The sequence below is a fragment of the Larimichthys crocea genome, chromosome XVIII (genome assembly GCF_000972845.2).
Source record: "Larimichthys crocea isolate SSNF chromosome XVIII, L_crocea_2.0, whole genome shotgun sequence".
Taxonomy (NCBI): Eukaryota; Metazoa; Chordata; class Actinopteri; family Sciaenidae; genus Larimichthys; species Larimichthys crocea.
Window position 1 is genome coordinate 11,979,555 of NC_040028.1, and position 24,064 is coordinate 12,003,618.

General features: G+C 39.0%; 1 protein-coding gene across 1 annotated transcript in view; it reads right to left on the reverse strand.

The window, feature by feature from the left end:
- LOC113748179 (contactin-associated protein-like 5) overlaps positions 1 to 24,064 on the reverse strand; it is a 69,773-nt gene that overhangs the window by 8,302 nt on the left and 37,407 nt on the right. Inside the window, exon 4 of the mRNA XM_027291151.1 lies at positions 18,669 to 18,862. Within this exon, the coding sequence (XP_027146952.1) occupies positions 18,669 to 18,862 (194 nt within the window). The remainder of the gene's footprint in view (positions 1 to 18,668; positions 18,863 to 24,064) is intronic.

Below are 24,064 nucleotides of genomic sequence, written 5' to 3' on the forward strand. Positions count from 1 at the left end.
TATCCTAACAGAGAGCTCAGAAAGAAATGTGATTATTATCATTAGCTGATTCCACAGTTTGACCTTGTATATCATAAATAGTGACAGAAACGGGGGAATATTGAATTTCATTTATGATTTATTGAAACTGACCTGGAGGACACAAGCTCACACATTTCCTGGCTGATCAGGGAAAATCCCCACAATCAGGTGGTAACACATACAGTACAGGTTACTATGGTTACCAGAGGTGAAAATGGGAGGGGGACACATGGGAATGCTGTTCGGGGAGTAAAAAATGTTCCCACTCAGATTCCGAAAAGCTATTCGCTGTTTCTTATAAAAGGGAATTGTTTATAGCTGCTTTAGACGGTGTATAAAACTCGTACATGAAATGGCTGTAATGTATTGGACTTGAACGCACCATAAATCACCTTCAATGTCACGCTCTTGCTCTGTCCAATTCCACAGACAAACACCCATGAATAACTATCGCTCACAATGTGAGTGTTCACACTGATGGAACATAATTCCTTTAATATTGGATATTATATGTTCATGTTTCATAGTGTGCAGCATGGTGAGTGTTTTTTTTATCGGCTCTTTATAGCCTGAATGCATTTAAACAACATTTATTTGTTGAAAGGAAGCCACTGAAACTGGACTCAGAGTCAGAGTAAGAATCTTTTTTTTAGTAGTTTTTTGAATATATTTTTTTCTGTATAGTTAAAAAATATTCATATTTTTACATATTATTTTCTCTCTTGCTTTTGCTTTTTCCTTGAGCTTTACTTAAACGGGTTCAGCTGAAGCTCTTTTAGGAACTTCTCATTAATCCCGCAGTGTTTGTTCATGCTCTTAATTTCCTTCCTACCTTCCTTGTAGCAGCCAACAACGTAATAATGTTTCATTCTTAAATAGTAACAGTCGATAATGTGATAACTGGCCAATAATCTAATGTTCCTCCACTCATTTTTTACTTCTGTCAATGAGTCCAGATGGAACCTATAATCTCTGTCTGCACATAATGAAATGTAAATTCTTATATTACTGATTACTGTTTATGGCATTATTAGCAGGGTGAAAAAAACAAGTCCTTTAGTCCTAGTCCGTTTAGTCCTTTATAATTAGACTTCTCTCCAGCCCTGCTGCTTACTCTTTAACATTTTAAGTACTGTAAGATATAAAATCTATACTTCTTTGAAAATATTTTGTCCTTGAATATAATTTCCTTCCTTGAAAATATAATCTTAAATCAGGTGTATTTAAACAAAAAAAATTGCATCCTCATGCTCAACCTTCTACCCTAATCTAGCAAAATGTTAGATTGTAAAATATAGCATGACCTACACAGGTGCCTTCATTAATATGATGATAATAATATGGTCTATTTGTTTTTTAAAGAACTAATCTTTTTTTTTTTTTAATACTGCACTGTTTGACAAAATGGAGATGAGTTGCTGAAGTTTTAATCTCAAACGAAAAGTAAGTTTAATTCATTGCAAATATTAAAAAAGACCTCAAAATGAACTGCTGATTAAAAAAAATTAAAAGTGTTTGTAAAAGTACTGATTAAATTTACTGCAATAAATCCTTTTTGTGCACCTGTATGTGTCTTTTTTAAAATAAGTTATTATACAATAAATCAGGTTCTATGCACATGAAAATTAATTGAAACAAAGAGACAAAATCAGCAGCTGCCACACAGAAGAAGCTGCTGATTTGGCTCCATGTCCAGTGAGGTGCCTTTCAGCCACCTGGCACTGAGCTGACTTTCTGTAAAAGATGAAGGAGAAACACTCTGCTGGACAATGTAAAACATGTACGGGATGCCAATATTATATAATTTTTGCTGAGCCTGTTTTTGCACTAACAAAAGGCAAGGGACGAGAGAGAATTCTTTAATGATTTGCTGCTGTAGCTTCGGCAGTGACTGAACACATGTTCACTAATTAAATGATAATTAAATGACTGACAGGGATGTGATGCCTCATAATCTGTGTCCAGATTACTTTTGAGGGAAACATCACACAGGAATAAAATTAAAAATACAAATTGTATGAAGTGCATTCGCAGTCCAATCTTCCAGAAACATGCAAGATTCAACTGAATATCCATCAATTAAGGTTTCTCTTCACTTGTCGTTCCCTTGTATGTGCATATTCTAAATGAACAGGCTCACGTGTTATTGGACTCTGTAATCTAAAGATTTATTTTATTGATCGCTCAATTTTTACACATACAGGCCTGAAATCAAGCAGCAACCTCTATGACTGTGACTGTGAAGCCAATGCAGAACGCCAAAAACTGCAGTTCCTCCAATGACCACTTGAGGCTGAGTCAGTCTCCATAAGTCCCCATGTTCAAATGTCCAACTTCACAGCAGAAATAAACATGTTTACAGCCTGGTACAAAAAACTGTTTTGGCCTCTATAGTTTATTTTCCCATTCATGACAACTGTACTGAGGGTCCATGCTGGAATAAGCTACTGCTACCCCTAAATTTTAACTGACTACTTTTTATTTTTATCTAATAACGTATTGCATCATTTTTCTTTCAGTTTATCATTTCTTTACAGTAACAGTACATTAACTTGAATATATTCTCAAATTCTATTGTAGCAATAAATATGCAAGTTCATCAGAGAGGTGTATCCACATGATTTATTTTTTATATATTTATGACCTTTTGGTTTGTTTGTGAAGAGTCAATGACCCGACCAGTGCTAAAAGACAACAATGTTTTTCTCCCTCTGCTCTGGCACGCTGCAATAAGTGGGAGGGTGCAAAAACTCTGCAGCGTAAGCGAACAGAAATGAACCTGTTCACCCTCACAATAATGTGGCTGATTTAAAAAACACCACATTGACCTAAACAGAAAAAAAACAAAACAAAAAAAACTGACATAGATGGAAACAGACACGTGACTGATCGCCAGCTGTTTCAGGGAAAAGGTGACAATCCAATTCAATAACAACTTGTGTTAGAAACTATCAGAAAGATAGATTGGGGAGAGAATAGCTCTGGGCTTTTGTGAATGGTTCAACAGTCAAACAAGGCCAATAATTCAGCGTTTCTCCCTCAGCAGTAGAAAAAAACACAAAGCCATACGGGTAGGCATGCCGAGTAGCGGCATAAATGACCGACCACGGCTGCAGAGCAGAGGCTGAATCTCTCTCAGAGGACATAGATACACGAGGATGCTGTTTCTCTACAGTTAATGAAGGCGACAGTCCGACAAGGTAACTGCTGAGGCTGTTATTGTGATTTATGCTCAGCGCTTTCCCTCTCTCGAGTCACTTAAGTGGCTGAATCTTGGAGGAGATGCAAGCTAAGCACCTCCACACGCACAGTAATTCTTGTCTGCAGAGGAGGCTTTGAACACCTGTTAAATACTGTTACTGTTGCTGTCTCTCTCTCTCTCTCTTCTGTTGGAATGCATGGGATTTTTTTTTTTTAGAGAGCGCTCTATGAATCCAGTTTATCTCAACAACTACTGAATGAATTGCATTGACATTTAATACAGATATTTATGGTGCAGAGGGGATGAGACCTGCTAACTCTGGTGATATTTCAGAATATGACCAGAAATTTAATTTAACAAAAAATCAGTAAAGCTAACATCAGTCACAATGTTCTTTGTGTTTAGTGCAAATTAGAAAATGTTATAAAAAATTATATATTTGATAATTAATATAGTGACACAAAATTGGCTAACTGAAAACTCATGTTTGACAGATATATTTGCTCAAAAGGTAAAAAAAAATCACACATGCAATATGGTGATAAGACATTTTATTGACTGATATATTACATATAGTCTGTAGGGATTTGGCTTGGGAACCGGAGGGTGGCTGATTCAAGTCCAGTATGGAAGTATGGAAGGTGGACTGACAGCTGGAGAGGTACCAGTTCACCTTCTGGGCACTGCCAGGTGCCCTTGAGCAGGGTACTGCTCTTAGGCCGCTGCTCTGTGTGGCTGCCCATCACTCCACATTTAGATGTTGTTGTGGAGCAGTTGCTGAAGTCAAAGGTCAATGGTGAGGTCAGGAAGGAAGAAAGTGTTCAGGAGCCTCTGATGTCTTATGCTGTATTATTTATTGACGCTTGATTAAGGAGGATTAGAGACACTCTCAAAGTACATCAGAAGTGCCTGAGTCGGTCTCACATTCTGTCAAACTCACGTCCTGGTGGATAAACTTTAAACCTCAAGATAAGACCACAAATACTACACGCCCAGAATTAGTCAAAGAGAATGTCTTTACCCATGCAGGTGTTATTGTCAAGACATTCTAGTCTGGAGACACAGATGTCTGTTCACGCCAACTGGAACGTCAACAACAAGCTATCTATGTTTTTAGTTATGTCTAGGAAGGCAGCAATAGGTCTCTTCGACCCTGGCCACCACAGTGTTGAGATAGACTGGCACCTACTGTTCTCAACCAAAGCCAAACAACTAATACTGCCGAGGACCTCAAGGCGCACACTTGACCTTGTGTAACCTAAGGATAGAACATTTCATAACAGATGTGTGTGTGTGGTTGTATTTTTTTACAGGTACTGCATATAGGAGGAAGTCAGGAAGTGTGTGTTTGGTGTTGAAAGTTTGTTGGTGATCAGACAAGTGAGATTGTATAATGCTGTGGTATAATCTTTACACCATGTCCACCTCAGAATATGTTCGGCTTTCCAAGTACTACCAATATAACAGTCGTTAAAAAACAATAGACAGATTTGACGGTTCACACGGGAGGAAGGTTTATTCCTAATAGGAAGAATTTCCTGAATGGAACCACTCCAATAACCTGAGCTACTTGAGTGGAAAAGTGGTGCTCCTGATCTGCACTTCTCTTCTTTATAGTTTCCGTTTGGAGTCACGATTGCAGAGTTTTTGATCCATTTATTTTACCTTCACTTACTATCTCCTCGTCACATTTTAGCTCGGATGGAACTATGGATGTATCTGCTCTCTGTGCTACCTGCATGAATGTACATCATAAATTCTTGTAATGTTTCTAAATTATTTTTTATATGATATTTATATTTTATATGATATGATTATATGATCTGGTACTTCTGCCATAGTTTGAGGACCATGTGTTTTATTGTATAATAAACTTGTCTACACTACCTAAGAAGACTTTGTCTCATCATCAGCATGTTAGCATTGTTATAAGTAAAGCGATGTTGTACCGCCTCACAGCAGAATTTCACTATCAATACTATTATAATTTTTACTTTATTCTAATTTCAAATGTATCCTTTCACTTGTTTATCATGTTGTATGACATCATTTACCTTGTCTGCCCCATGGAACACATGTTCAGTATTTCCATCTATTTATCTAATGAAGTGAACTGAGTCATTCTAATATTTCATGCCAAACACATCAGCATGAGTCATTAACAATCATACACAACCCCCCTTCAGACTGTTTATTTTCATAGATGGATCCCGCTGCTGAGGACTCCCTGAGCCGTATCGTTTGTGTTTTTTCCCCCATGGAAAGTCTTGCAGCAGCACATCCTATCAGTACTGACTCGCAGAGGAAGCAGAGTCTCTGGTTAAAGGCCTGAGGGTACAGATAGTCTCCCAGTGGACCAGAAGTCGGTCGTCATCCGAGTAAACAGTCCTTCCTTTGCCGTGACTTCATTATTTCTATTCCGGTATCGACTGACGTGCGGTCTCATTAAGACTCTTTTGTCTTCCTCTCCTGTGATGAGCTCCCTCGTGCCACTTTTCCTTTGTCAGTGTTGCATGAGGAAGGCAGGCACCTACGTTCATTTACCCACAATCAAATCAGTATGGACCATCTTGAATTCGTCAGCAACCCCTGATGTCTTGATGTTGTCTGTTTCTTTCTCTATTTTCCCCCTTATTTACTACGAAAAAGTATCTCTGATAATGTCATTGTGATGTCTGAGTCTCTGATCAGAAAGGACAGTTTAGTAATAAAGGTTTAATTGAATTAGACAACGTGTAATTTCCTGCTTGTAGTAATTGACTTTGGTTGGTTATGACTTTTAAATCACGTCCAACAATCTTTTCTGAAATGTTAATCCTGCTTTAGCTGCCATGATTACGTTTATGGTGAACAGTTAACAGGTAATATATCTTTTGTGTGAACAGATAGGTAATAGTTATTTGGCCTCAACATGCAAAACAAGTGGAATGATTCATTAAAATGAATGAAGATTGAGTATTTGCTTTCATTGGAATAGTTCTACTATTTGTCTACTTTGTCACTATTCGTTCACTTTCTGTTTTACTTATTTGTAAATCCCACCTAGACAAGATTGGGAGCTATGTTAGATTCCTGTTCATTGACTACAGTTCAGCATAACACCATAGTCCAGGCTGATCACAAAGCTCAAGGATTTGGGATTAAACACTTCACTGTGAATGTGGATCTTAGATTTCCTGATAAGCAGACCCCAGGTGTTGATGGTGGGTGGACCTACATCTTACTCCCTCATCCTGAACATCGGAGCACCCCAGGGCAATGTTTTCAGTCCCCTGCTTTACTCCCTGTACACACATGACTCTGGGGCCACTTTTGACTCCAACACCATCATGAAGTTTGCTGATGATGCTGACAGCTGCAAGCCTGATCACTGAAAACAATGAAAAGGCCTATCTGAAGGAAGTAGAGGACCCAACCCGCTAGTCTCAAGACCACAACCTCCTCCTGAACATTCACAAGGCTAAGGAGATGTAAAGCCCTCTGAGGCAAATGTATTTTGTGACTTTGGGCTATACAAATAACATTGATTTGATTTGATTTAGATGATCCTCGGTGGACTATGTGGACAGCATCAAGTACTTTGGTGTCCACATCACAGAAGGCCCGACCTGGACGCTGCGTACTGACTCCGTGGTGAGAAAGGCAAGGCAGACTGTTTCACCTCAAACACTTGAGTTAATTCCAGGTTTCCCCTCATTAATCAGTAATTTTAACTCCTGTACCTTCAAGAGCGTCCTGACAGAGAACTTCGGGGAACAGGACTGCCAGACCCTAAAAATAGTGGCTCGTTTGGCTGAACTTACAGTAGGTGGTGTTCTACCCTGCCTAAAAGACATCTATACTAGACGCTGTAAAAATAAATCTAGGAGAATCATTAAGAATCACAACCTCCCAGAGGGGCATATTTCCCCTGTTACGATCGGATAGGACGTTCCACATACTCCAGAACATCATTGAAAGTCTCCCAAATTGCTTATACCCTGCCATGGTAATTAGTCTTTAGGAAATGACTGGCACTAATAGAAGGTGTAAACAGATAGGAATGATCTTTTAAACTGACATAAGATTTAGCATTTGCTTTCATTTTTAATATTTACTAACTATTAAGATTATCCAGTTCAACTGAAAAACTGAAAACTAAATAAAGATTGTTGAGACTCAGTAATATTAAAATTCTTCTCAATTACTTGACTTAGTTTTGTTTTGTTTTGTTTTGGTCATCTATTTAATATTCAGCCTCACAAATCAACAGATTACTAACAACTAAATCTATTATTAATGTTTTTTTAATGTTTGTAATTGATCCAAGCACTGCCATCTGTCTACAAATGTCTTGGCTACCAAGTGCCTACCATTGACAGTCCAATTAGTGGGCAGAGCTTATGGGTCTGAAAAGTGAAGTCAACAGAAATCTGCATTCTTTCTAATGGCCAACATGGAGCCTTTGGCTGCAACAGAAAAGTCTGATTGTATCAGAGAAAATGAGAAATGAGAAAGTAGTGTTACTTCTAATACTAAACTCCTCATGGGTTTATGGTCTCAGTCACTACTTTCACGTCTTCTTCCATACAGCATGATGATCATTTAGTAATTATGGTCCCATTTAGAGTAAAATAGATGGTAAAAGAGGCTATGCTTCAGGACGAGGTTACATTTTGATTGACAAGTCATTCTCAGCGAGTCCCTCCTGCACACTGAAACTCAGATGACTGTGAAGCTAGGCAGTGCAGATCAAGCATTGCCTACGTCAAATGTTTTCAAAAACACATTAAGTGTACTGCTTTGCTGTAATATATATATATATATATAACCAGGGAGGATGCCATATTTGCTATGCTTGAAAATAGAGTTAAAACCAATTGCAGTCCAACTCCAATAGTAATCACCCACCAGTATCACACTCTTGTCCCACTATCTAAAATTCTGGCTCTGCAAAACCAAGATGACAACGCCCATTATGCCAAAGTTGAGGCTTCAAAATGGTTGCCAACCATTAACCAACCAATCATGGTAGGTTTACACTTGGTGTCTACATCAACATTATACACTACAAACAAAAATACAGTAGCTACTGAAGATGGCCAAGAGATGCATGAAGGATACGTAACAGTAGCTGTTTCCACCCAAATGTATCACAAATTTTAACCACATTTTGAATATGGCAAAATAATATATGAACGAATGCTTGTTTCTATCCACTACTAATATCCCTATATTGGTTCATGAGATAAAGTTCTTTATAAAACTGAGGATGTTTGTTTCCATCAAACTTCTCAAATGAGATTCTTGCTGTGCATCAAAATACATTCATGGAATAGTGGCTATTGTACTCTGAAGGCGTGGATTGTGGTGGTGGTAGTGTTTGCTCCATCTATAACTTGTGACATGATTATAAGAAACAGGTTGGGCCTTTAAAAGAAAGAAAAGGAAAGGGATAAGAAGAGCTCTTCACACTCAAAGCTTATGATGACATGTGTGTACATAAGGATGATCATCTGTACCCTTATGAGGAAGACCTTCAACTGGCTCCATTAGCTAATTTATCTCGACATGGAGTGGACTGCAAATATTTTACAGAGAGGAGCAGCTTTCAAGAGTTGACTTCAGCTATCTTTCAGCCTATATATGATATATGATATATATATGACTGTCATTACTTCTATTGTTCTCAGGATATTTCTCAACCAGAGTCCACATTTCATCACCTCAGAGCCGGCCGTGTGCAGACACAAGTCATTTCCACCACTCTCCTCGCCTGCCTGTAGATAATTAGGTCATTATCAGATGGTGCCATCCTGTTGTTTTCATGTCTGCTTGAGCCTTTTGAAGCTTTGCACAGAATGTTTCAACAGACAGTCTTTGTTCCTAAACGATGAAGCTGCTGCTTGGACTGAGGTCAGAGAGGAAGGAACTCTGGTTTGATGGCTGTACAGGTTTTCGTGCATGTGATGCTCGTAAACACCAACAGCACCCCTGTGCAAAATGTTTTTATTTGAGTCAGTCTACACCTTTGTTCACCATAAATCAGCTGTGGTTCAATGCTGACTGTCAGTCAAACAGTACAATACAATACCTATATTGGTACCAAAAAGTAAACTATTCTTAATTTGTCTGAATGATATATGTTTCTTCAAAACATAACAAAAGCATGCCAAACTTCTCTTTCGAAACACTTTTTAAAAATACAACACCTACTTATCTTTCAGTCCGCATTGCATATAACTTCTCATGAATACCCTCTGATGTGCATCATTCAGTGATTTGGTACAAGGCTAATTTGTTTTGGCCCACCCTACTCTGCCTCTGAGATTGGCTAGTTGCCTTTCGTTGGTTGGGTTGATTAGGTTCAGGCATGAGGAGGCCCTTTATGCTCACTACACAAGTTATGTAGGTTGCTGCAAATTACACAGGGGCTCACACCCTCTCGTGTCAAAGCAGGTCAGTGTTTCTTGAAACAGAAATACAGAAACAATCAGAATGAATAGAACAGCAATCAGGTGTATTTGTGTTGATGTCAGCAAATAGCAGTAACCTCATGTTGATGTGCTGCTTGCAGTGCGTCTCTCTGTCTCTGTCTGTCTTGCTAATGTTAGCTCTGCAGTCCATCTTTTGTTCTGTCTGTGTGGGCTGTGTTCTGTGAATTTGTGCCTGATAAAAGTGAGAGTGCAATGCAACTATTTATTATGTTTGATAAACGCCAACGGGCAACACTGTTCATAAGCTGCAGCTCAGAAAAACTAACTGAGTCCTGCACAAAATGAAAGTCAAGCTTTCCAGCAGCAGCAGCCTCTGTGGAGATGAGTCCAGTTAATATGTAATCATGATGGAGCTCCTCTTAGACACACAAGACAATGATGATCTCAACTCTTTATCAAGTTATAACTCTGGACTAATGCAAGATGGAAAGCAATGCATTGACTACTGATTACAGTAAATGAAATAATTGAATTTAAAATGTTGATTAGTTGACCATACTGGGATGTACATCTTTCAGTTAATAACCACAGTCAAGTATTTAGCCAGGTCGCATTAAAAAATTTATTTTATATTTGAAAATATATTCAAGGAAATCTGGGGCAGCAGCAGAAGTTAAGTGACAATGTGTGAATACGACTAGCCCATTTTTTGGGTGAAAGAAATATAAAACGGTGTTCTTACATGTTTGGAAGACAGGGCATTTATGCTTCGCTGGACAGGCTGCTTTAAAATAGAATAATTTGTGGAATATATTAAAAGTCTACCCACTTTTCATGGCTCATGGCTTGGGGTTTGAGGTGCCAGCCAAGGTTGTGGCATCTCTGGTTAGTGTCCGACCAGGGACCTTTATTCTATCTGTCTCTCAAATCTCATTTTACACTATCACAATATAAAAAAAGGCACCAAATGATTCAAATTTGTGATTGTTTTAATGCAGCCTGTGGTTTTCAGATGATTATGGCAGACTTAGAGTACAGAGATCTAAATATTGTGCACAGCAGGATGCTTCTACAAGTCTCTAATTTAGGTAAAAAGTGCTTAAATACATTAAAAAATAAGGCTGGAAATATTCTATATTTTTCTTATACTGTCATCAAATCTCAAACTAAGGGCCAAAGCAAAAATGAGCATATCCCACTAACAAGTACTGGTGTACATCAAAGCCTGATTTATCTTCTTCCCCTGTGCCACAGAGCCATTGTTGTCCAAAAACTATTAAAAACACATCAATGAGCCACACCGTCACACCGGTGACATGTTCCCTCATTACCACGAACACACACAGTATAGTTTACTTTCACTCAATCCCACATACACCATCCAGGTGGCCCAAATACTCACTAGAGCATCAAATGTGAATTAATCCACTACTGGAAATAGTCCCTAACAAATGAATTATTTCCTCCTGTTTTAGTAACGTTTGCAAAAAACTACAGTTTTAGGAAATTACTGAGTCTTTGAACCTTTAGACCTCAGTGGAATTCTTAAGTGTTAAATGGACTGTACGTATATATATCTCCTTTCTAGTCTTCTGACCACTCAGTGCTTGACAGTAACATATCTCATTCACCCACATTCATACACTGATGGCATTGGCTACCATGCAAGGTGCCAACTGCTCATCAGTTTGTGGATCTAACCATTCATACACATTCACACACCGATGGCACAGCCTTCAGGAGCATTCTTGGGTTCAGTATCTTGCCCAAGGACACTTCGACATGCAGACTGGAGGTGTTCGAACCGGGGATTGAACCACCGATTTTCTGATTAGTGGACAACCAGCTGTGAGCCACAGCCAACAGTGTTGCAGCAGTTCACTGTCTCAAAAACAGAAAAGAATTGACAAGTTTTATTTATTCTATAAAACACAACTAATTTGATACCAAATATGAACCATTTGTAGTTTTTTAAAACACAAAATACTTAAAAAGAAGAAAAAAAACACATAGCACAGTCAGTCTATCCTGCTAACTCTTTGCCGAACTGTGAATTGGGTAACGCAGTAAGAACTGGTTTGTAGATTTTATGGTGAAAAGCTGCCAAACTATGCCAGTAATGAGCGTAAAACATATGACTGTGTTTACCTGTATGCAATAAAACATACATTTCAAAATCCTTTTTAAAGGAATTTTAAGGGCATTTTAAGAGGATTTAAAGAATAAAGTAGTATTATATATTAGAGACAGTTAATTATACAGTAAAACACTGTAATATTTAACAGCATTTTTTACGGTCGTAACAATATAAAATTATATATATATAAAAAAAAAGTTATGCAGTATTTATTATGTTGAAAGTTTTTGGTGTCACTGGCAACTTATATGAGGAAAGATCTTCAAATTTATGAGGAATATCAGTCCTCCCTGCTGACTCTTTGGCGATTGTTGTTTACTGATGGTAAAAAAAAATGATCATAATGATGTATATTTTCAGTTCTAACTATCTACAAAACAAAGCCCAGGGCTTTATTTTCGATGTTTCTGGGAATGATGGGCCCTCCCGCCATGTGCTATAGTGAAATATAGAACGGGTGCTCTTGGGCGCTCTCGGGTCTAGAGGGTAAAAAATCTAACTAAATATTCGCCTTATTCTTTATGCAAGTTACATAAATAATAGCTTGTAATACCAGCTTCAGGCTGTTGCACACCAAACTGGCTGTTTTGAGTCACGCTTCTACAGAAAATCAACAGGAGTGCTGAGACACTGCACTTATTTCATGTTCAGCTCTGGTGAAGGTTCACAATGTAATTACATCACGTGGCTGACAAACATAGTCCCAAATTTTTTACTACTTAATTTTACTCCCTCTGTGCAGTGGCAATTATTTGACACCACTGCTGTCAAACTAGAGACCGTGCACATTTTTTTTTTTTTAAGCTAAAGGTTGAGACTAATTTGGCAGGTGGAGGGTTGCTGAGAGGTAACAGCCATATGAGCAGCTGCTGCTCTCTCATTAGTCTCCTCAGCTCAGGTATCGGCACTGACCTTCCACCTCTGAACTTCACTTGTTTAAATGCCAGATGGACGTCAATTAGTATGAGCCAAAGGTCTGGGTGAAAGCTGTGGTCGGCCAACTCAGTGTCTGCTTCATCACATACAACTCACTAATTAGCTGCCATTCATCCTGCTGCATTTTAGCATTAGTTGAGGTTTGGCTAAAAGGATGGTGATGTCAATCAGTTGGTCGGTCCACCAAGTTGGTCTAGAAATATCTCAGCAACTGTTGCATGGTCTCCAGAGGATGAGTCTCTCTGTGATGTGTGCCAACATGAAGTGTGGTTCACCATGAAATATCTTTTTTGGTCTGACTTTTCCTCTAGCAAGGTTAAGTTTTCACTCAACATCTACATGATTAATTGCGCCCATGTTTTGTGCAGACAATCATGGTTCCCAGGGTGATCCTGACACTATAACAGTTTTGTATTTGCCTGACCGTGAAATTCGATTTGCGGGTCTGTGTGGTATTTTGGTGCATAGTGCACAGGTGGGAGGAGAGGAACAAACAGGGGTTCATTCAAATGAGGCGACATAAAGAGAGTTGTTGGTATTTATGGTAAATGTGTAAGATACAACACGTCTCATAATGTTTTTTGATAAAAAGAAAGTAATCAACATGTTTAAACAGAATGTTAAAGGTCCAGTATGTAACATTTAAGGAGATCTATAGTCAGAAATGGAATATAATATTCATAACTATGCTTTCATTAGTGCATCATCATCTGAGAATTGTCATCATCATCATCAATAAGAATTGTTATGTTCATGTAACTTTATAATGATCTTTTTATATCAGGAGAGAGTCCACTATGTTGAATTGCCATGTTTCTACAGAAGCTCAGAACGGACAAACCAAAAACTCACTCTACGTTGGAGCTTTTGCGTTCGTCATGACTTTCACAGCCACTGTAGTTGACTAACCCTGAGCTTACCCTTGAAACAAGTGGGTGAGGTGAGGGGTACTCAATCGGTTGCATTTTACAACTTCACCACTGAATGCCACGAAATTTTACATACCGGACCTTTGAGATTTGTTTTATTTATTTATTTATTTAAAATGTATTTTAAATTTGTTTTGTTTCATTTATTTATTTATGATTTATTTTTTGGCCATTCATGAAGATGTGATATGGGTGTAAAGAGCTATGCATCCCACTTTTATATGAGATATAGTGGACTGGCAAAAATATTTGTTAACTCAATTATGATTCAAATTAAATGATTATATTGAGCTATCATCTGTGATGGCTTGGTGTAATGTGGTTGTATGGTATGAATGTATGGATGTTGTGTTTTCTGTTATAGAAGTATTGTTAATAATATGAATGGGAACCACAGGAAGAACAGCTACTGTTACTGTCACTGTTAATACGGTAGCTAATGCGGATCTAAACAAACAAACAAACAACCATGTCTGATTCCAGTGATTAAGATGTCAATAAACTGTCTGAATTAAACACCCTGCAAACATTCTGCATTTGAATCATCATGAAAAATGTACATTTCACATAGTTAATGCAGGAGCATTAGTAAATCGATCTGCATTTATTGATAAATCAATAAGAGTGATTCTTACAGTAGCTGAGTGAGACTGTGTGAAAAACCTCTTCAGTTCATTCAATCCCTGCAGCCAGCAGGACACACGTGTTGATATGAGCACACAGTGCCATTACCCACAGCCTGTGTTCACCTTCATTTAACCAAAATGACTGGGCTGCTGCAAAATAACCCCACACACCTCCACTTACGCCACACTTCTCCGTCATAACTCTGCATTCTGTTGTTCAGACAGGAGGCTCATGATTATCACATTTTATGATATGATGTAAACCATTTACAACATGAAATACAAAGGAATTAAAACAGGGTGCGTTGGATTTTTTATGGTTTATTGTTATCATCTTTATATATTAGCACAGCTCCATTTCCATAAAAGCTGGAACGCTGTGTGAAATGTAAATAAAAACTAAATGTGATGATCTACAAAATGTTGAAATGCCATATTTCACTGAAAACAGACAAAACAACGTATCAAATGTTGGAACCACGGTTTTCCACATCTTGTGGTCTGATGAGCATTTGAAATTCTGTTTGGAAATCATGAACACCTTATCCTCTGGGCGAAAGAGAAGAACAATCGTTCAAAAGACAGCATCTGCGATGGTATGGGGGTGCTTTAATGTACATGGCATGATGGGTGACCCGCACATTTGTCAAGGCTTCATTAATACTGAACAATATACAGTATATACAGGTTTTGGAGCAACATACGTCTATTTCAGGGTCTTGCTTATTTCAGCAAGACAGTGTCAAACCACATTCTGCACAGATTCACAGCATGGCTCTGTCATCAAAGAGTCCGAGTGCTAAACTGATCTGCCTGCAGTTTAGACATGTCACCTATTGTAAAATGTTTGCCACATTATGAAACAAAATATGACAAAGAAGACATTGAACCGTTTAACAACTGAAATCCTACGTCAAGTAAGAATGTGGAAACATTCCAGTTTAAAGAATACAGCAGTCTCCTCAGTTCACAGACGCCTCATGTGTCGAGTGTTAAGAAAAGAGCTGATGAACAGAGCGGAAAACATGACCCTGTCCAACTTTCTTTTGAAAGTTGCTGCCAACAACTGGCAAATCATTTTACAAACTCATTCAAATTTCCGTGTCAGCATTTGACAAGTTGTATTTGTGTTATTTTCAATTAAAAATGGGGTTCTAAGATTGGTTGGGAGTGTATTTATTAATTAACTGATCTCTCTGATCACTGATCACACTCTTATGAGCACTTTGCTGTTGCACATACATGAACCAAAATAGCAGACGGAGATGTCGTTGCGCCCACGTCCTACCACTCTGCAACGGTCGCTGCACTTGCATAATTAAAATTGGACCCTCCATCTTTTTAATTCACAAGAAATAAGCCATTTGGTGAGGGGAGACTGCGTTTAATACACATCAGTTGAGCCAGTTTGATGGTTTTTACATTTTTCCAAGGACTTAGGCTTGTCCTGAATTGTTGGCTGCTATAAAAGTATCTTAATGTGTGAATGAAGTGAGACGTCTGTGTGCCTCACTGAGTCAGACACACTGCAGGTCTTGTCTGGGACTGTTTGTTAGCCTCGCTTTCTCTCTCAGTCTGCACGATGAGAGCAGAGACACATTGTCAAAGTAGCTGTGAGCCGTTTTATCATCACACTTCCAACAAGTCAGTCACGACTTAAAGAAGATAAAGACTGTGTTCTTCTCTGTGCTTGTGAATCATCTTCATCACAATGTTCAGATTTAGCCAAGGGCGCTTCAAATGTCTGGAAGCATTTTTTTGCACCACCTGCTCTGTAGAGGAGACTTTGAGAGGTGACTTGTGTGCGTCTGGATTGTATCTATATCCCAGCATGCATTTAGCTACTACCAGTTACATGATGATGTAGCTGGGCATTTTAATATGTGGTGATCACGGTGATCAAAAGCTCTGTTGTCTACATAGGGTTTTAAACAGAAGATGCTTCCTTTTGGATAAATGTTCATCTTTCACCCAGAACACAACGAGGCCAATGTGCTGCGACAGGAGTCACAACCACTGACAGAACAAAGAATGGACAGCGTATGCGTGACATCACAATAGCCGTGACATCCTCAAAGTATGCAGCTCAGCCCACCTCTTCCCCCTGCCAGTTAATCTAAAAATTGGCAAAGACCATCAGCTGACCTGAGGCAGGCCAAATGACACTGGGTGCACAAACAAGCCACCTATGCCATCAGTGGCCACGCTGTTAGTTCTGCATAACTTTAAGTCTTAATATCATTTGAACAGGTGAGTTGTATATAAATTCACCCTCAGTACAGTTGTCATGAACGGGGAAATTAGCTACAGAGACCAAAACTGTTTTTTGTACCAGGCTGTAAACATGTTTATTTCTGCTGTGAAGTTGGACATTTCAACATGGGGACTTATGGAGACTGACTCACTTCTGGAGCCAGCCTCAAGTGGACGTTTGAGGAACTGCAGCTTTTGGCATGTCTGCATTGGCTTTATTTACCAGCCACAGATGTTGCCGCCTAGTCAGGACACCACTCCCGTGCCAGGTTATCTGGTTGTGGTCAGTAACATGCTGTAATCCATTGTATTTTGTGAGCTTCTAGTGTTACTCTCGAGTGTTCCAGTGTGCTTTTGACTGCAACTTAGTGCTTTTGACATTGTGACATTGAGTTTTTCCTTTTTGCAGTTCTCTAATATGCCTTGCTTTCTTCAGCCAGTGTTCTCCATTCAATCCTCTGCCAGGCAGCTTTTAGCCACTACCTCCTTCCTTTTGTGCAAATTCTCACAATAAACTCCTTCAAACTGTACCAGACTCTGTCTCTGCATTTTGGGTCCAAACACAAAGCTGAAACATCATCAGCTGTAACTGTCAGACGTGACTTGGAAATCAAAATTTTGTAGTAATTGATACTAAATATGCCAAATGTAATGGTGTAATAATTAAAATGATGTAAAGGCAGTTTTACACATTTCAGTAATCAATTTAGTTTCACTAAGTGTGCGCTGCTGTGCAGGAAATTGGTTTTCTGATGAACGCTGAGGAACACACAGTTAAGCCCTGATGAAAAGGTGGTACTTATCTAATGTCAATGATTGTATTATTTTAACTTCATTTTGGAGAAATCACTGGGTGTACAGCCCATCATACAGTATGCACCACATTGAGAGTACAGTTACTGGTCAGGATTCCGCTTTGGTCCCTCTAAAAGTAGTTTTCTATTTGTAGATAATACATTTTAAACAGGTGTGGAGGGAGATAAATAATTCAGAACAACATGCAGCAGTGATGTGGGATTCACCCTCACAATCTCCCTGCTCGTTCAATTTTAACACGACAGAAAATTCCACTGCACCACTATGACAGGCCAGCAGGGTCCTAACAGGACTGATTAGTCAAAAACCCACACAACCTGGCATCAACCTGTTTTTACCTTCTCCTGCTGTGACCGTGACTTTGTGGGCCTTTTGTTCATGACTGAACTATTTTGTTAAACACTTCAGGTGTACAGTAACTGGGGCCGGCACAAAAGATCATAAAGAGGTTCTTTAGACTCACTGTAACGTTAAATTACAGCAGGTGGACACTTTAGCAATAAAACATGTCCAATTCAAAGAAACGATTTATCATGCAGGAACAAATCTTGGCCAAATTGCCAGAATTTCATACAGTCAATAATTTTTTTTGCTTGTTTTTTTTTTCTTCTGTCCACATGTGAAAAATCAAGGAATTACATTAAAAGACTTCACAATCACAATGGAAATATGATGATTGCACAGCGGTGGTGGTCTATATTCAGCAAGGATGCAAAGCAAAATAAACATTCCTTAATGTTAGTCCAGTTGAATGAAGTAAATTAATGTAAATTGTGAAGAATTTAAGTATGATAGAGTTTACACTATCTTAAACATCTGTCAAATCAGATGGTGAACCACAATTCCAACACATGTAACTATAAACCAAGCTTTACTTCCAGGGCCATCCAATGGGGATATCAAGGATTCCATCTAAAGGGCTTCCCCGGAAGTGGAAATGTGTGGAATTGAAGTTCACAGTTGACGCTCCTTCTGTCAAAAACACATTTTTCTTCTGTCATGATGATGACGTCATGTGATCAGAGCTCTTGGATCTGCTCAGATATTAGAGATATAGACAAACAGACCGGAGTCCCTGCTAGTCCTGATTAGAGTGAATAAAATTCGAATCTAGCCCGACGAGAGACCCAGACCAGATCTTGGTTACATGTGTGATCTTATCTGCGAAGAGCTCAAATTCCAACTGAGACCACAAGATAAAGTCAAACAGCATCTGCCACACATCACTCCCCGACTTCAGTCAGAAAGAGGACCTCAAAGGAAAGTGTTGCTTCAACATTACAGCCAAAATGACTGTACAGTCACAGTAGACATGAAACTGTAAAGACTCACCCCTCCTCCATCCTCCTGTCTGTACTGTTTCCAGACCTGGCCTGTGTCACTGTAGAGCAGCAGGTATCTGTTTACCCAGTATGAGCTGGCAGCACATCCCTGTGTGGCTACAGCCGTCACCTCCATCTGGTCCTTGAGGTCCACCTGGAGCCAGGGCTCCCGGTCTGCCATTATGGGAGACCAGCCTCCTGCTCCTTGGGAGAACAGAAAAATACACGGAGAAGAGATTTATTAAACAATGAACTGGAGATGGATTATTGTGGTTTTCTACTTTCCATTTGTTCAGTTAACAAAAGCCACTGCTGTCCTAATGTGTGCAGAGGGGACAGAAGGCTTTCAGGTAACAACAGTCACTATATTTATATACTCGTTTGCAATGATGATGTATTGCTGCAGGTACATGTGAGAAAATGAAAGTCTGTGTAATAGAACTTTGGAACCATTGTTAGTCTGTCTTTCAGTTACAATTAAAAGACAAGCTCCATCATTCTATCTCAATAATATGAACCAACCAAATGATCAATCATATTATTAATCACGGAGTGTGCTGCATCTTTGAAGAACCAGATGAACAGGTCCTACTGTCAAAGATGAAGCTACAGTCTACAGGAAAACGGGTGCATGAAAGAAACATTGGCACTGATGATCAGGTGTTATGACCAGATATAGGGGTATGAGGCAGTAACATAAAACCAAGATGTTGTGGTTAATAAACAAAGGTATTTATTAAATGAAAGTTCAAATTGTTCTTAACAAAAGGAGGTGAGGCAAAAAGGAACAAAGGGCGCTGAGTGCTGTTTAAAAGAACGACCAAATATAACAAAAAGAGAACTCTAAACAGAGCCTATACTATTCCTGAACAAGTTAAACCAAACGAGGAACAAAAACCTCACTATCTAAACACGGACGCGTGCCGATGTTGACCCCGCCTTCTCCAGTCGGGGCCAACCGGGAACCGGCAACTGCACACCTGCATTATTATAGTGGAACAGACACCCATATATGCCGAGGCGAAACGCCGGCGGCCGTAACATCATGGTACATAATTCTGTACTATGGCAGTGGTGGAATGTTATTTAAGTACATTTACTCAAGTACTGCTGTTGAAGATGAAGCTAAGGTCTGCAGAAAAAAAGACACAAAGGTTTGTACAGGCGTCGACAAAGAAAGGTAACTCATAATTAGTGTACAGTGGTCCCTCGTTTATCGTGGGCGATACGTTCTAAAAATAACCTGCAATAAACGAAATCCACGAAGTAAGTGTTACAATTATTATACATGTTTTAAGGCCGTAAAACCCCTAACCACACACTTTTATACACCTTTTTACACGCATCTTGTACAGTACTCCCTTAGTTAATCAGGACGCAGAACACATGTGCGGTTCTCCCTTAGCCAATTTAGGACGCAGAACACAATGCACATTCATACGGTACAGTACACTGTAAAAAAAAGCATGCAAAATTACACAAAAAAAAAATCTGCGAAACAGCGAGCCCACGAAAAGTGAACTGCGTTATAGCGAGGGACGACTGTATACTGATAGATATAGATAAATATGGTACAAGCTTTATTTTAGCTTTATTATCTATCAGTATTTTAGCTAGCTGCTAGGTGACAGCTAGCTTGTTAAGATAGGCTTAGTTAACTAGTAGTAGTCACAGTGTTTTGGAAATCCTACAATAAAATATGGCACTAAGTCACACACCACCAAGTATTTCACTGATTTTGGTGACCCTGGATCATATTTTATGCAAAATGTTTTTTGGTTTTCCCTCTGATGTCCTCTGGCTGCTCTGCCTTAACTCTCTGTGATTTACAGAGTTTCCTGATGGACAGTGAAGTAAACTGCTGTGACATGTAGCTGCTGTTAGCTAATGTTAGCTCAGTTTGTTAGTCTGGCTGCCTGGACTGTGAGCTCAGAGGAGCAGGGGAGTGTTAGTGTTTGTACCACAGGCATGTTGGTGGAGGCATCTGAACCATATCAGGCAATGATAATTGGAGTGTAGTTATAAAGTTCCCTTCTAGTCTAGCATCCACTCAAGGTACATCACATTCATTCACACACTGATGGCAGAGGCTGCCATGCAAAGTGCATCATATTCACACACACTCATACACTGTTGGCACAGCCTGCGGGAGCAATTTGGTTCAGTATCTTGCCCAAGGTCCCTCTGACACGAAGACTGGAGAAGCCGATCTTTTTCTTAGCGGAGGCAGATGCAAAGAGACTAAAGAGGACGACCGGGGAAGAGAAAAGGAGAGAGTGAGCGAGCAAGAAGCCGCCAGACAAGAGTAAATGTGGGACTGACTTTTAGTGGTTGGTGAGAGCTTGGTGAAATAAAAGGCTGAAAGACAGACGCAGAGCTGGGCTGACTGCTGTTGGACTAGTCAGTAACATTAGCTGGCTGCTATGTCTACTGTTGTTGCACTTGCTTGATGTTTCGCTGTTGTTGCCAAAGTTTTGTTTTTTACGTTATCTTGCACGGAGGTGATGCATGGAACAACTGCCTTCATCTCACCGTGCATCCTCCTTTATCCCCTGTGCATACTGCTTTTGCAGAGCTTAGCTATGAGTTCCCTCGTATCACCTCTGTTTATCATCTCACCCTCAACCCTAGACACTATTATTTCACCTTCCAGGTACTGTGTGTGCTTTCTGGCTCTATTTTTTATTTTTTTTTACAGTGGTGTCAGCTTGGTTTGCTCTCAGGAGGCCCCTCATCCGCTTCTCTTATCTAAAGGTGTCAGACAATGCACAGGCAATTTAGTGATATTTTCACAGTTGTGGTCTTGAACGTTCTTGAAATAAGAGGCTGATTCTTCTTTGAGACCAAGACAAGACTGAGTAAATATGCGGCCGACTCTGTGATCGGGACCTTAAAAGACCGGTCTTGACACTGAGGAAATCAAGACCATGGCTGGATTCAAACTCAGGTCTTTTCATTTGTTCTTCCATTTCCTCCCCCTTCCTCCTTATCTTTCACAGACTGTTGTCCCCCAGTTTGTGGTAAACTCACTAATAAAGGTCTGTAGCAACCGATAATGTAATAACGTCCAATAATGTAATACCTGCCGAAAACATAATAATTTTGGCCATTTTAAATGTAATAAAGCCAATAATGTAATAACATGCAAATAATGTAATAACTTAGTAATAACTAGACTGATTAGTCTTTTTTATCTAACACTGAGCAAACATGTAGTGATCTAACTATCATATACACTTCACAGTGATGAATGAAATAATATTCCACTATGCATTAAATTATGAATTTACATATCTAATCAAATAAACAATATTCTAAATAAAGATTTTGCAGAACAAATAATTCCTAAATTGTCTCTTACAATCATAATTAAGGGGAGAGAGTGTTGCAGAGTATGTACCCTTGATGAATGACTATACCATCCACTTTATCTATTTTTGATGAGCAAACTGCACAAAAACTGCAAAATTATCTTTTATTTCCAAGAAATGCAGTCCTGTTATGTATTATTACATTATTGGATAACGATTTTTTAATGCTACACCAATAACGTAATAACCAGCCAATGACATATATAACTTAATACGTTATTGGCATGTTATTGCATTATTGGCTTTATTATATTTAAAATGGCCAAAATTATTACATAATTGGCAGCTATTACATTATTGGACTTTATTACATTCTCGGTTGCTACAATGTCTTAAAAAAATAAAAAATAAAATAAAATAAACGTTCTTTCTGTCTTTTTCTCTTCCTGCATCACTGACAAACAAGAAACAACCACAGCATAACATCAGTCTGTATTAGTAGTAATATTGTTTTTGAGCCATCCAAGTAGCATCTGGGTTCATACTCAAACAGCCCTCGTGCTCTGCCACTCAACAAGCTTCCAGCTCTCTGTTTATCTCTCTGTCCTCAGCTCTTTTTAATTCCAGATCTCTGCCGTTGCATCTCTGACAAGCACAGAGCAAAATTAGTATGTATTAGTATGGCTCTTTGTTTTACAGCAATTTAAGCGAGGCAGGTTAATCATTAAAAGGGAAGGGTGGCTCAATGAGGAAGTAAACAGAGCATGAAATTACAGCAATATTAAAACCTAAAATACATATTCACTAATAGACTAATATAGCGCATTTTACTGGAAGATGAAAAGCTTCAAACCGAGGATATGAATATCTCACATTCGTCTTCCAGTACTGAAGTGTCTCACTCAACCCTTTACAGCACCGCTAAGCATAACTTCTGAATCAATAAAATTGACGAGGGCGCTGCTTGTCCGATGCACCTACATTCCAACCACGCCGCCGTCTTCCTGCGGCATTCACACTCTCCGGAGAGCACACTCGCTAAATCAATGGCTGCAGGAAAACATAAGTCATAAGTCCAAGAGAGGAGAAGACATTTCGGATCACTGGAGGATGTCTGTGATCTTAATCCAGTGTGACTCAGACGTGTCTGTGATTTGTAAGGTATATGTAGTATCAAATTGAGTGCATTAGTACAGAGCAAGATTAGTTTAGTTTGACTGACATGTAAAAGACACAAACATTATTAAGCTGTGTTACGCACCAGTCCAGCATCATTTAAAGTGTGTGAGCACCAATGAGTTAAGGAATATGATAATCAAACTTCTTTATGACAATGCGTGATGATTGAATGGGTAAAAAAAGTTAATCATGATGTGATTGTGAAGTGTGTGAAATGTGTACAGCTTAAATGAAGATTTAATGCACATGAAAATGGAAATGATTATTTCACGATTGTTGAAACATTTTAAAGGTTTAAAAATAAATAAATAAATCAAAATACAGCAAAGCCCGGTGAGCTCTGATGGTGTCCAGGCATGCCCGGACCAGACACCATTAGAAACTGCTGGCAGATATAACAGTTACCACATAAGGAAGAGATGATTAGACACCATTAGACAATAGTCACCAGGTGCAGCGTCAGTTGCCTGGCAGAGTTTGACACCATAATGGATAAGAAGTGGGAATGGATGGCAACATGGGCATGGACATCTGCAACCCGTGTGGGTATACAACTGGAAGTTTTAAAGAAAAAACTCAGTCTATCCATGGGAGACTCAAGTTTTGTTTGTCTGTGAAGAGAATAAAGCTCATCTGCATTCAACTCAAGAATCTCTGGTGTTTTCCTCTGAAGGCTGATGGGATTTGGACCAAATGTTGCAGGAGTTTGGATTTAGTCTCCAGGCTCTTGATCACACAATATATAAATGTATGAATTCCACTGTAAACACAGAGGTCATGTGATAATATTAGTCGCTGGTATTTTAATGTACCACAGCAGAACTGATCGTGGAGTGGCTGGGGGGGGAAGGGGAGATACGTGGTGCTGCGCATAATAAGACACATACAGGTCATGGATGTATTATAAGATCAGTAA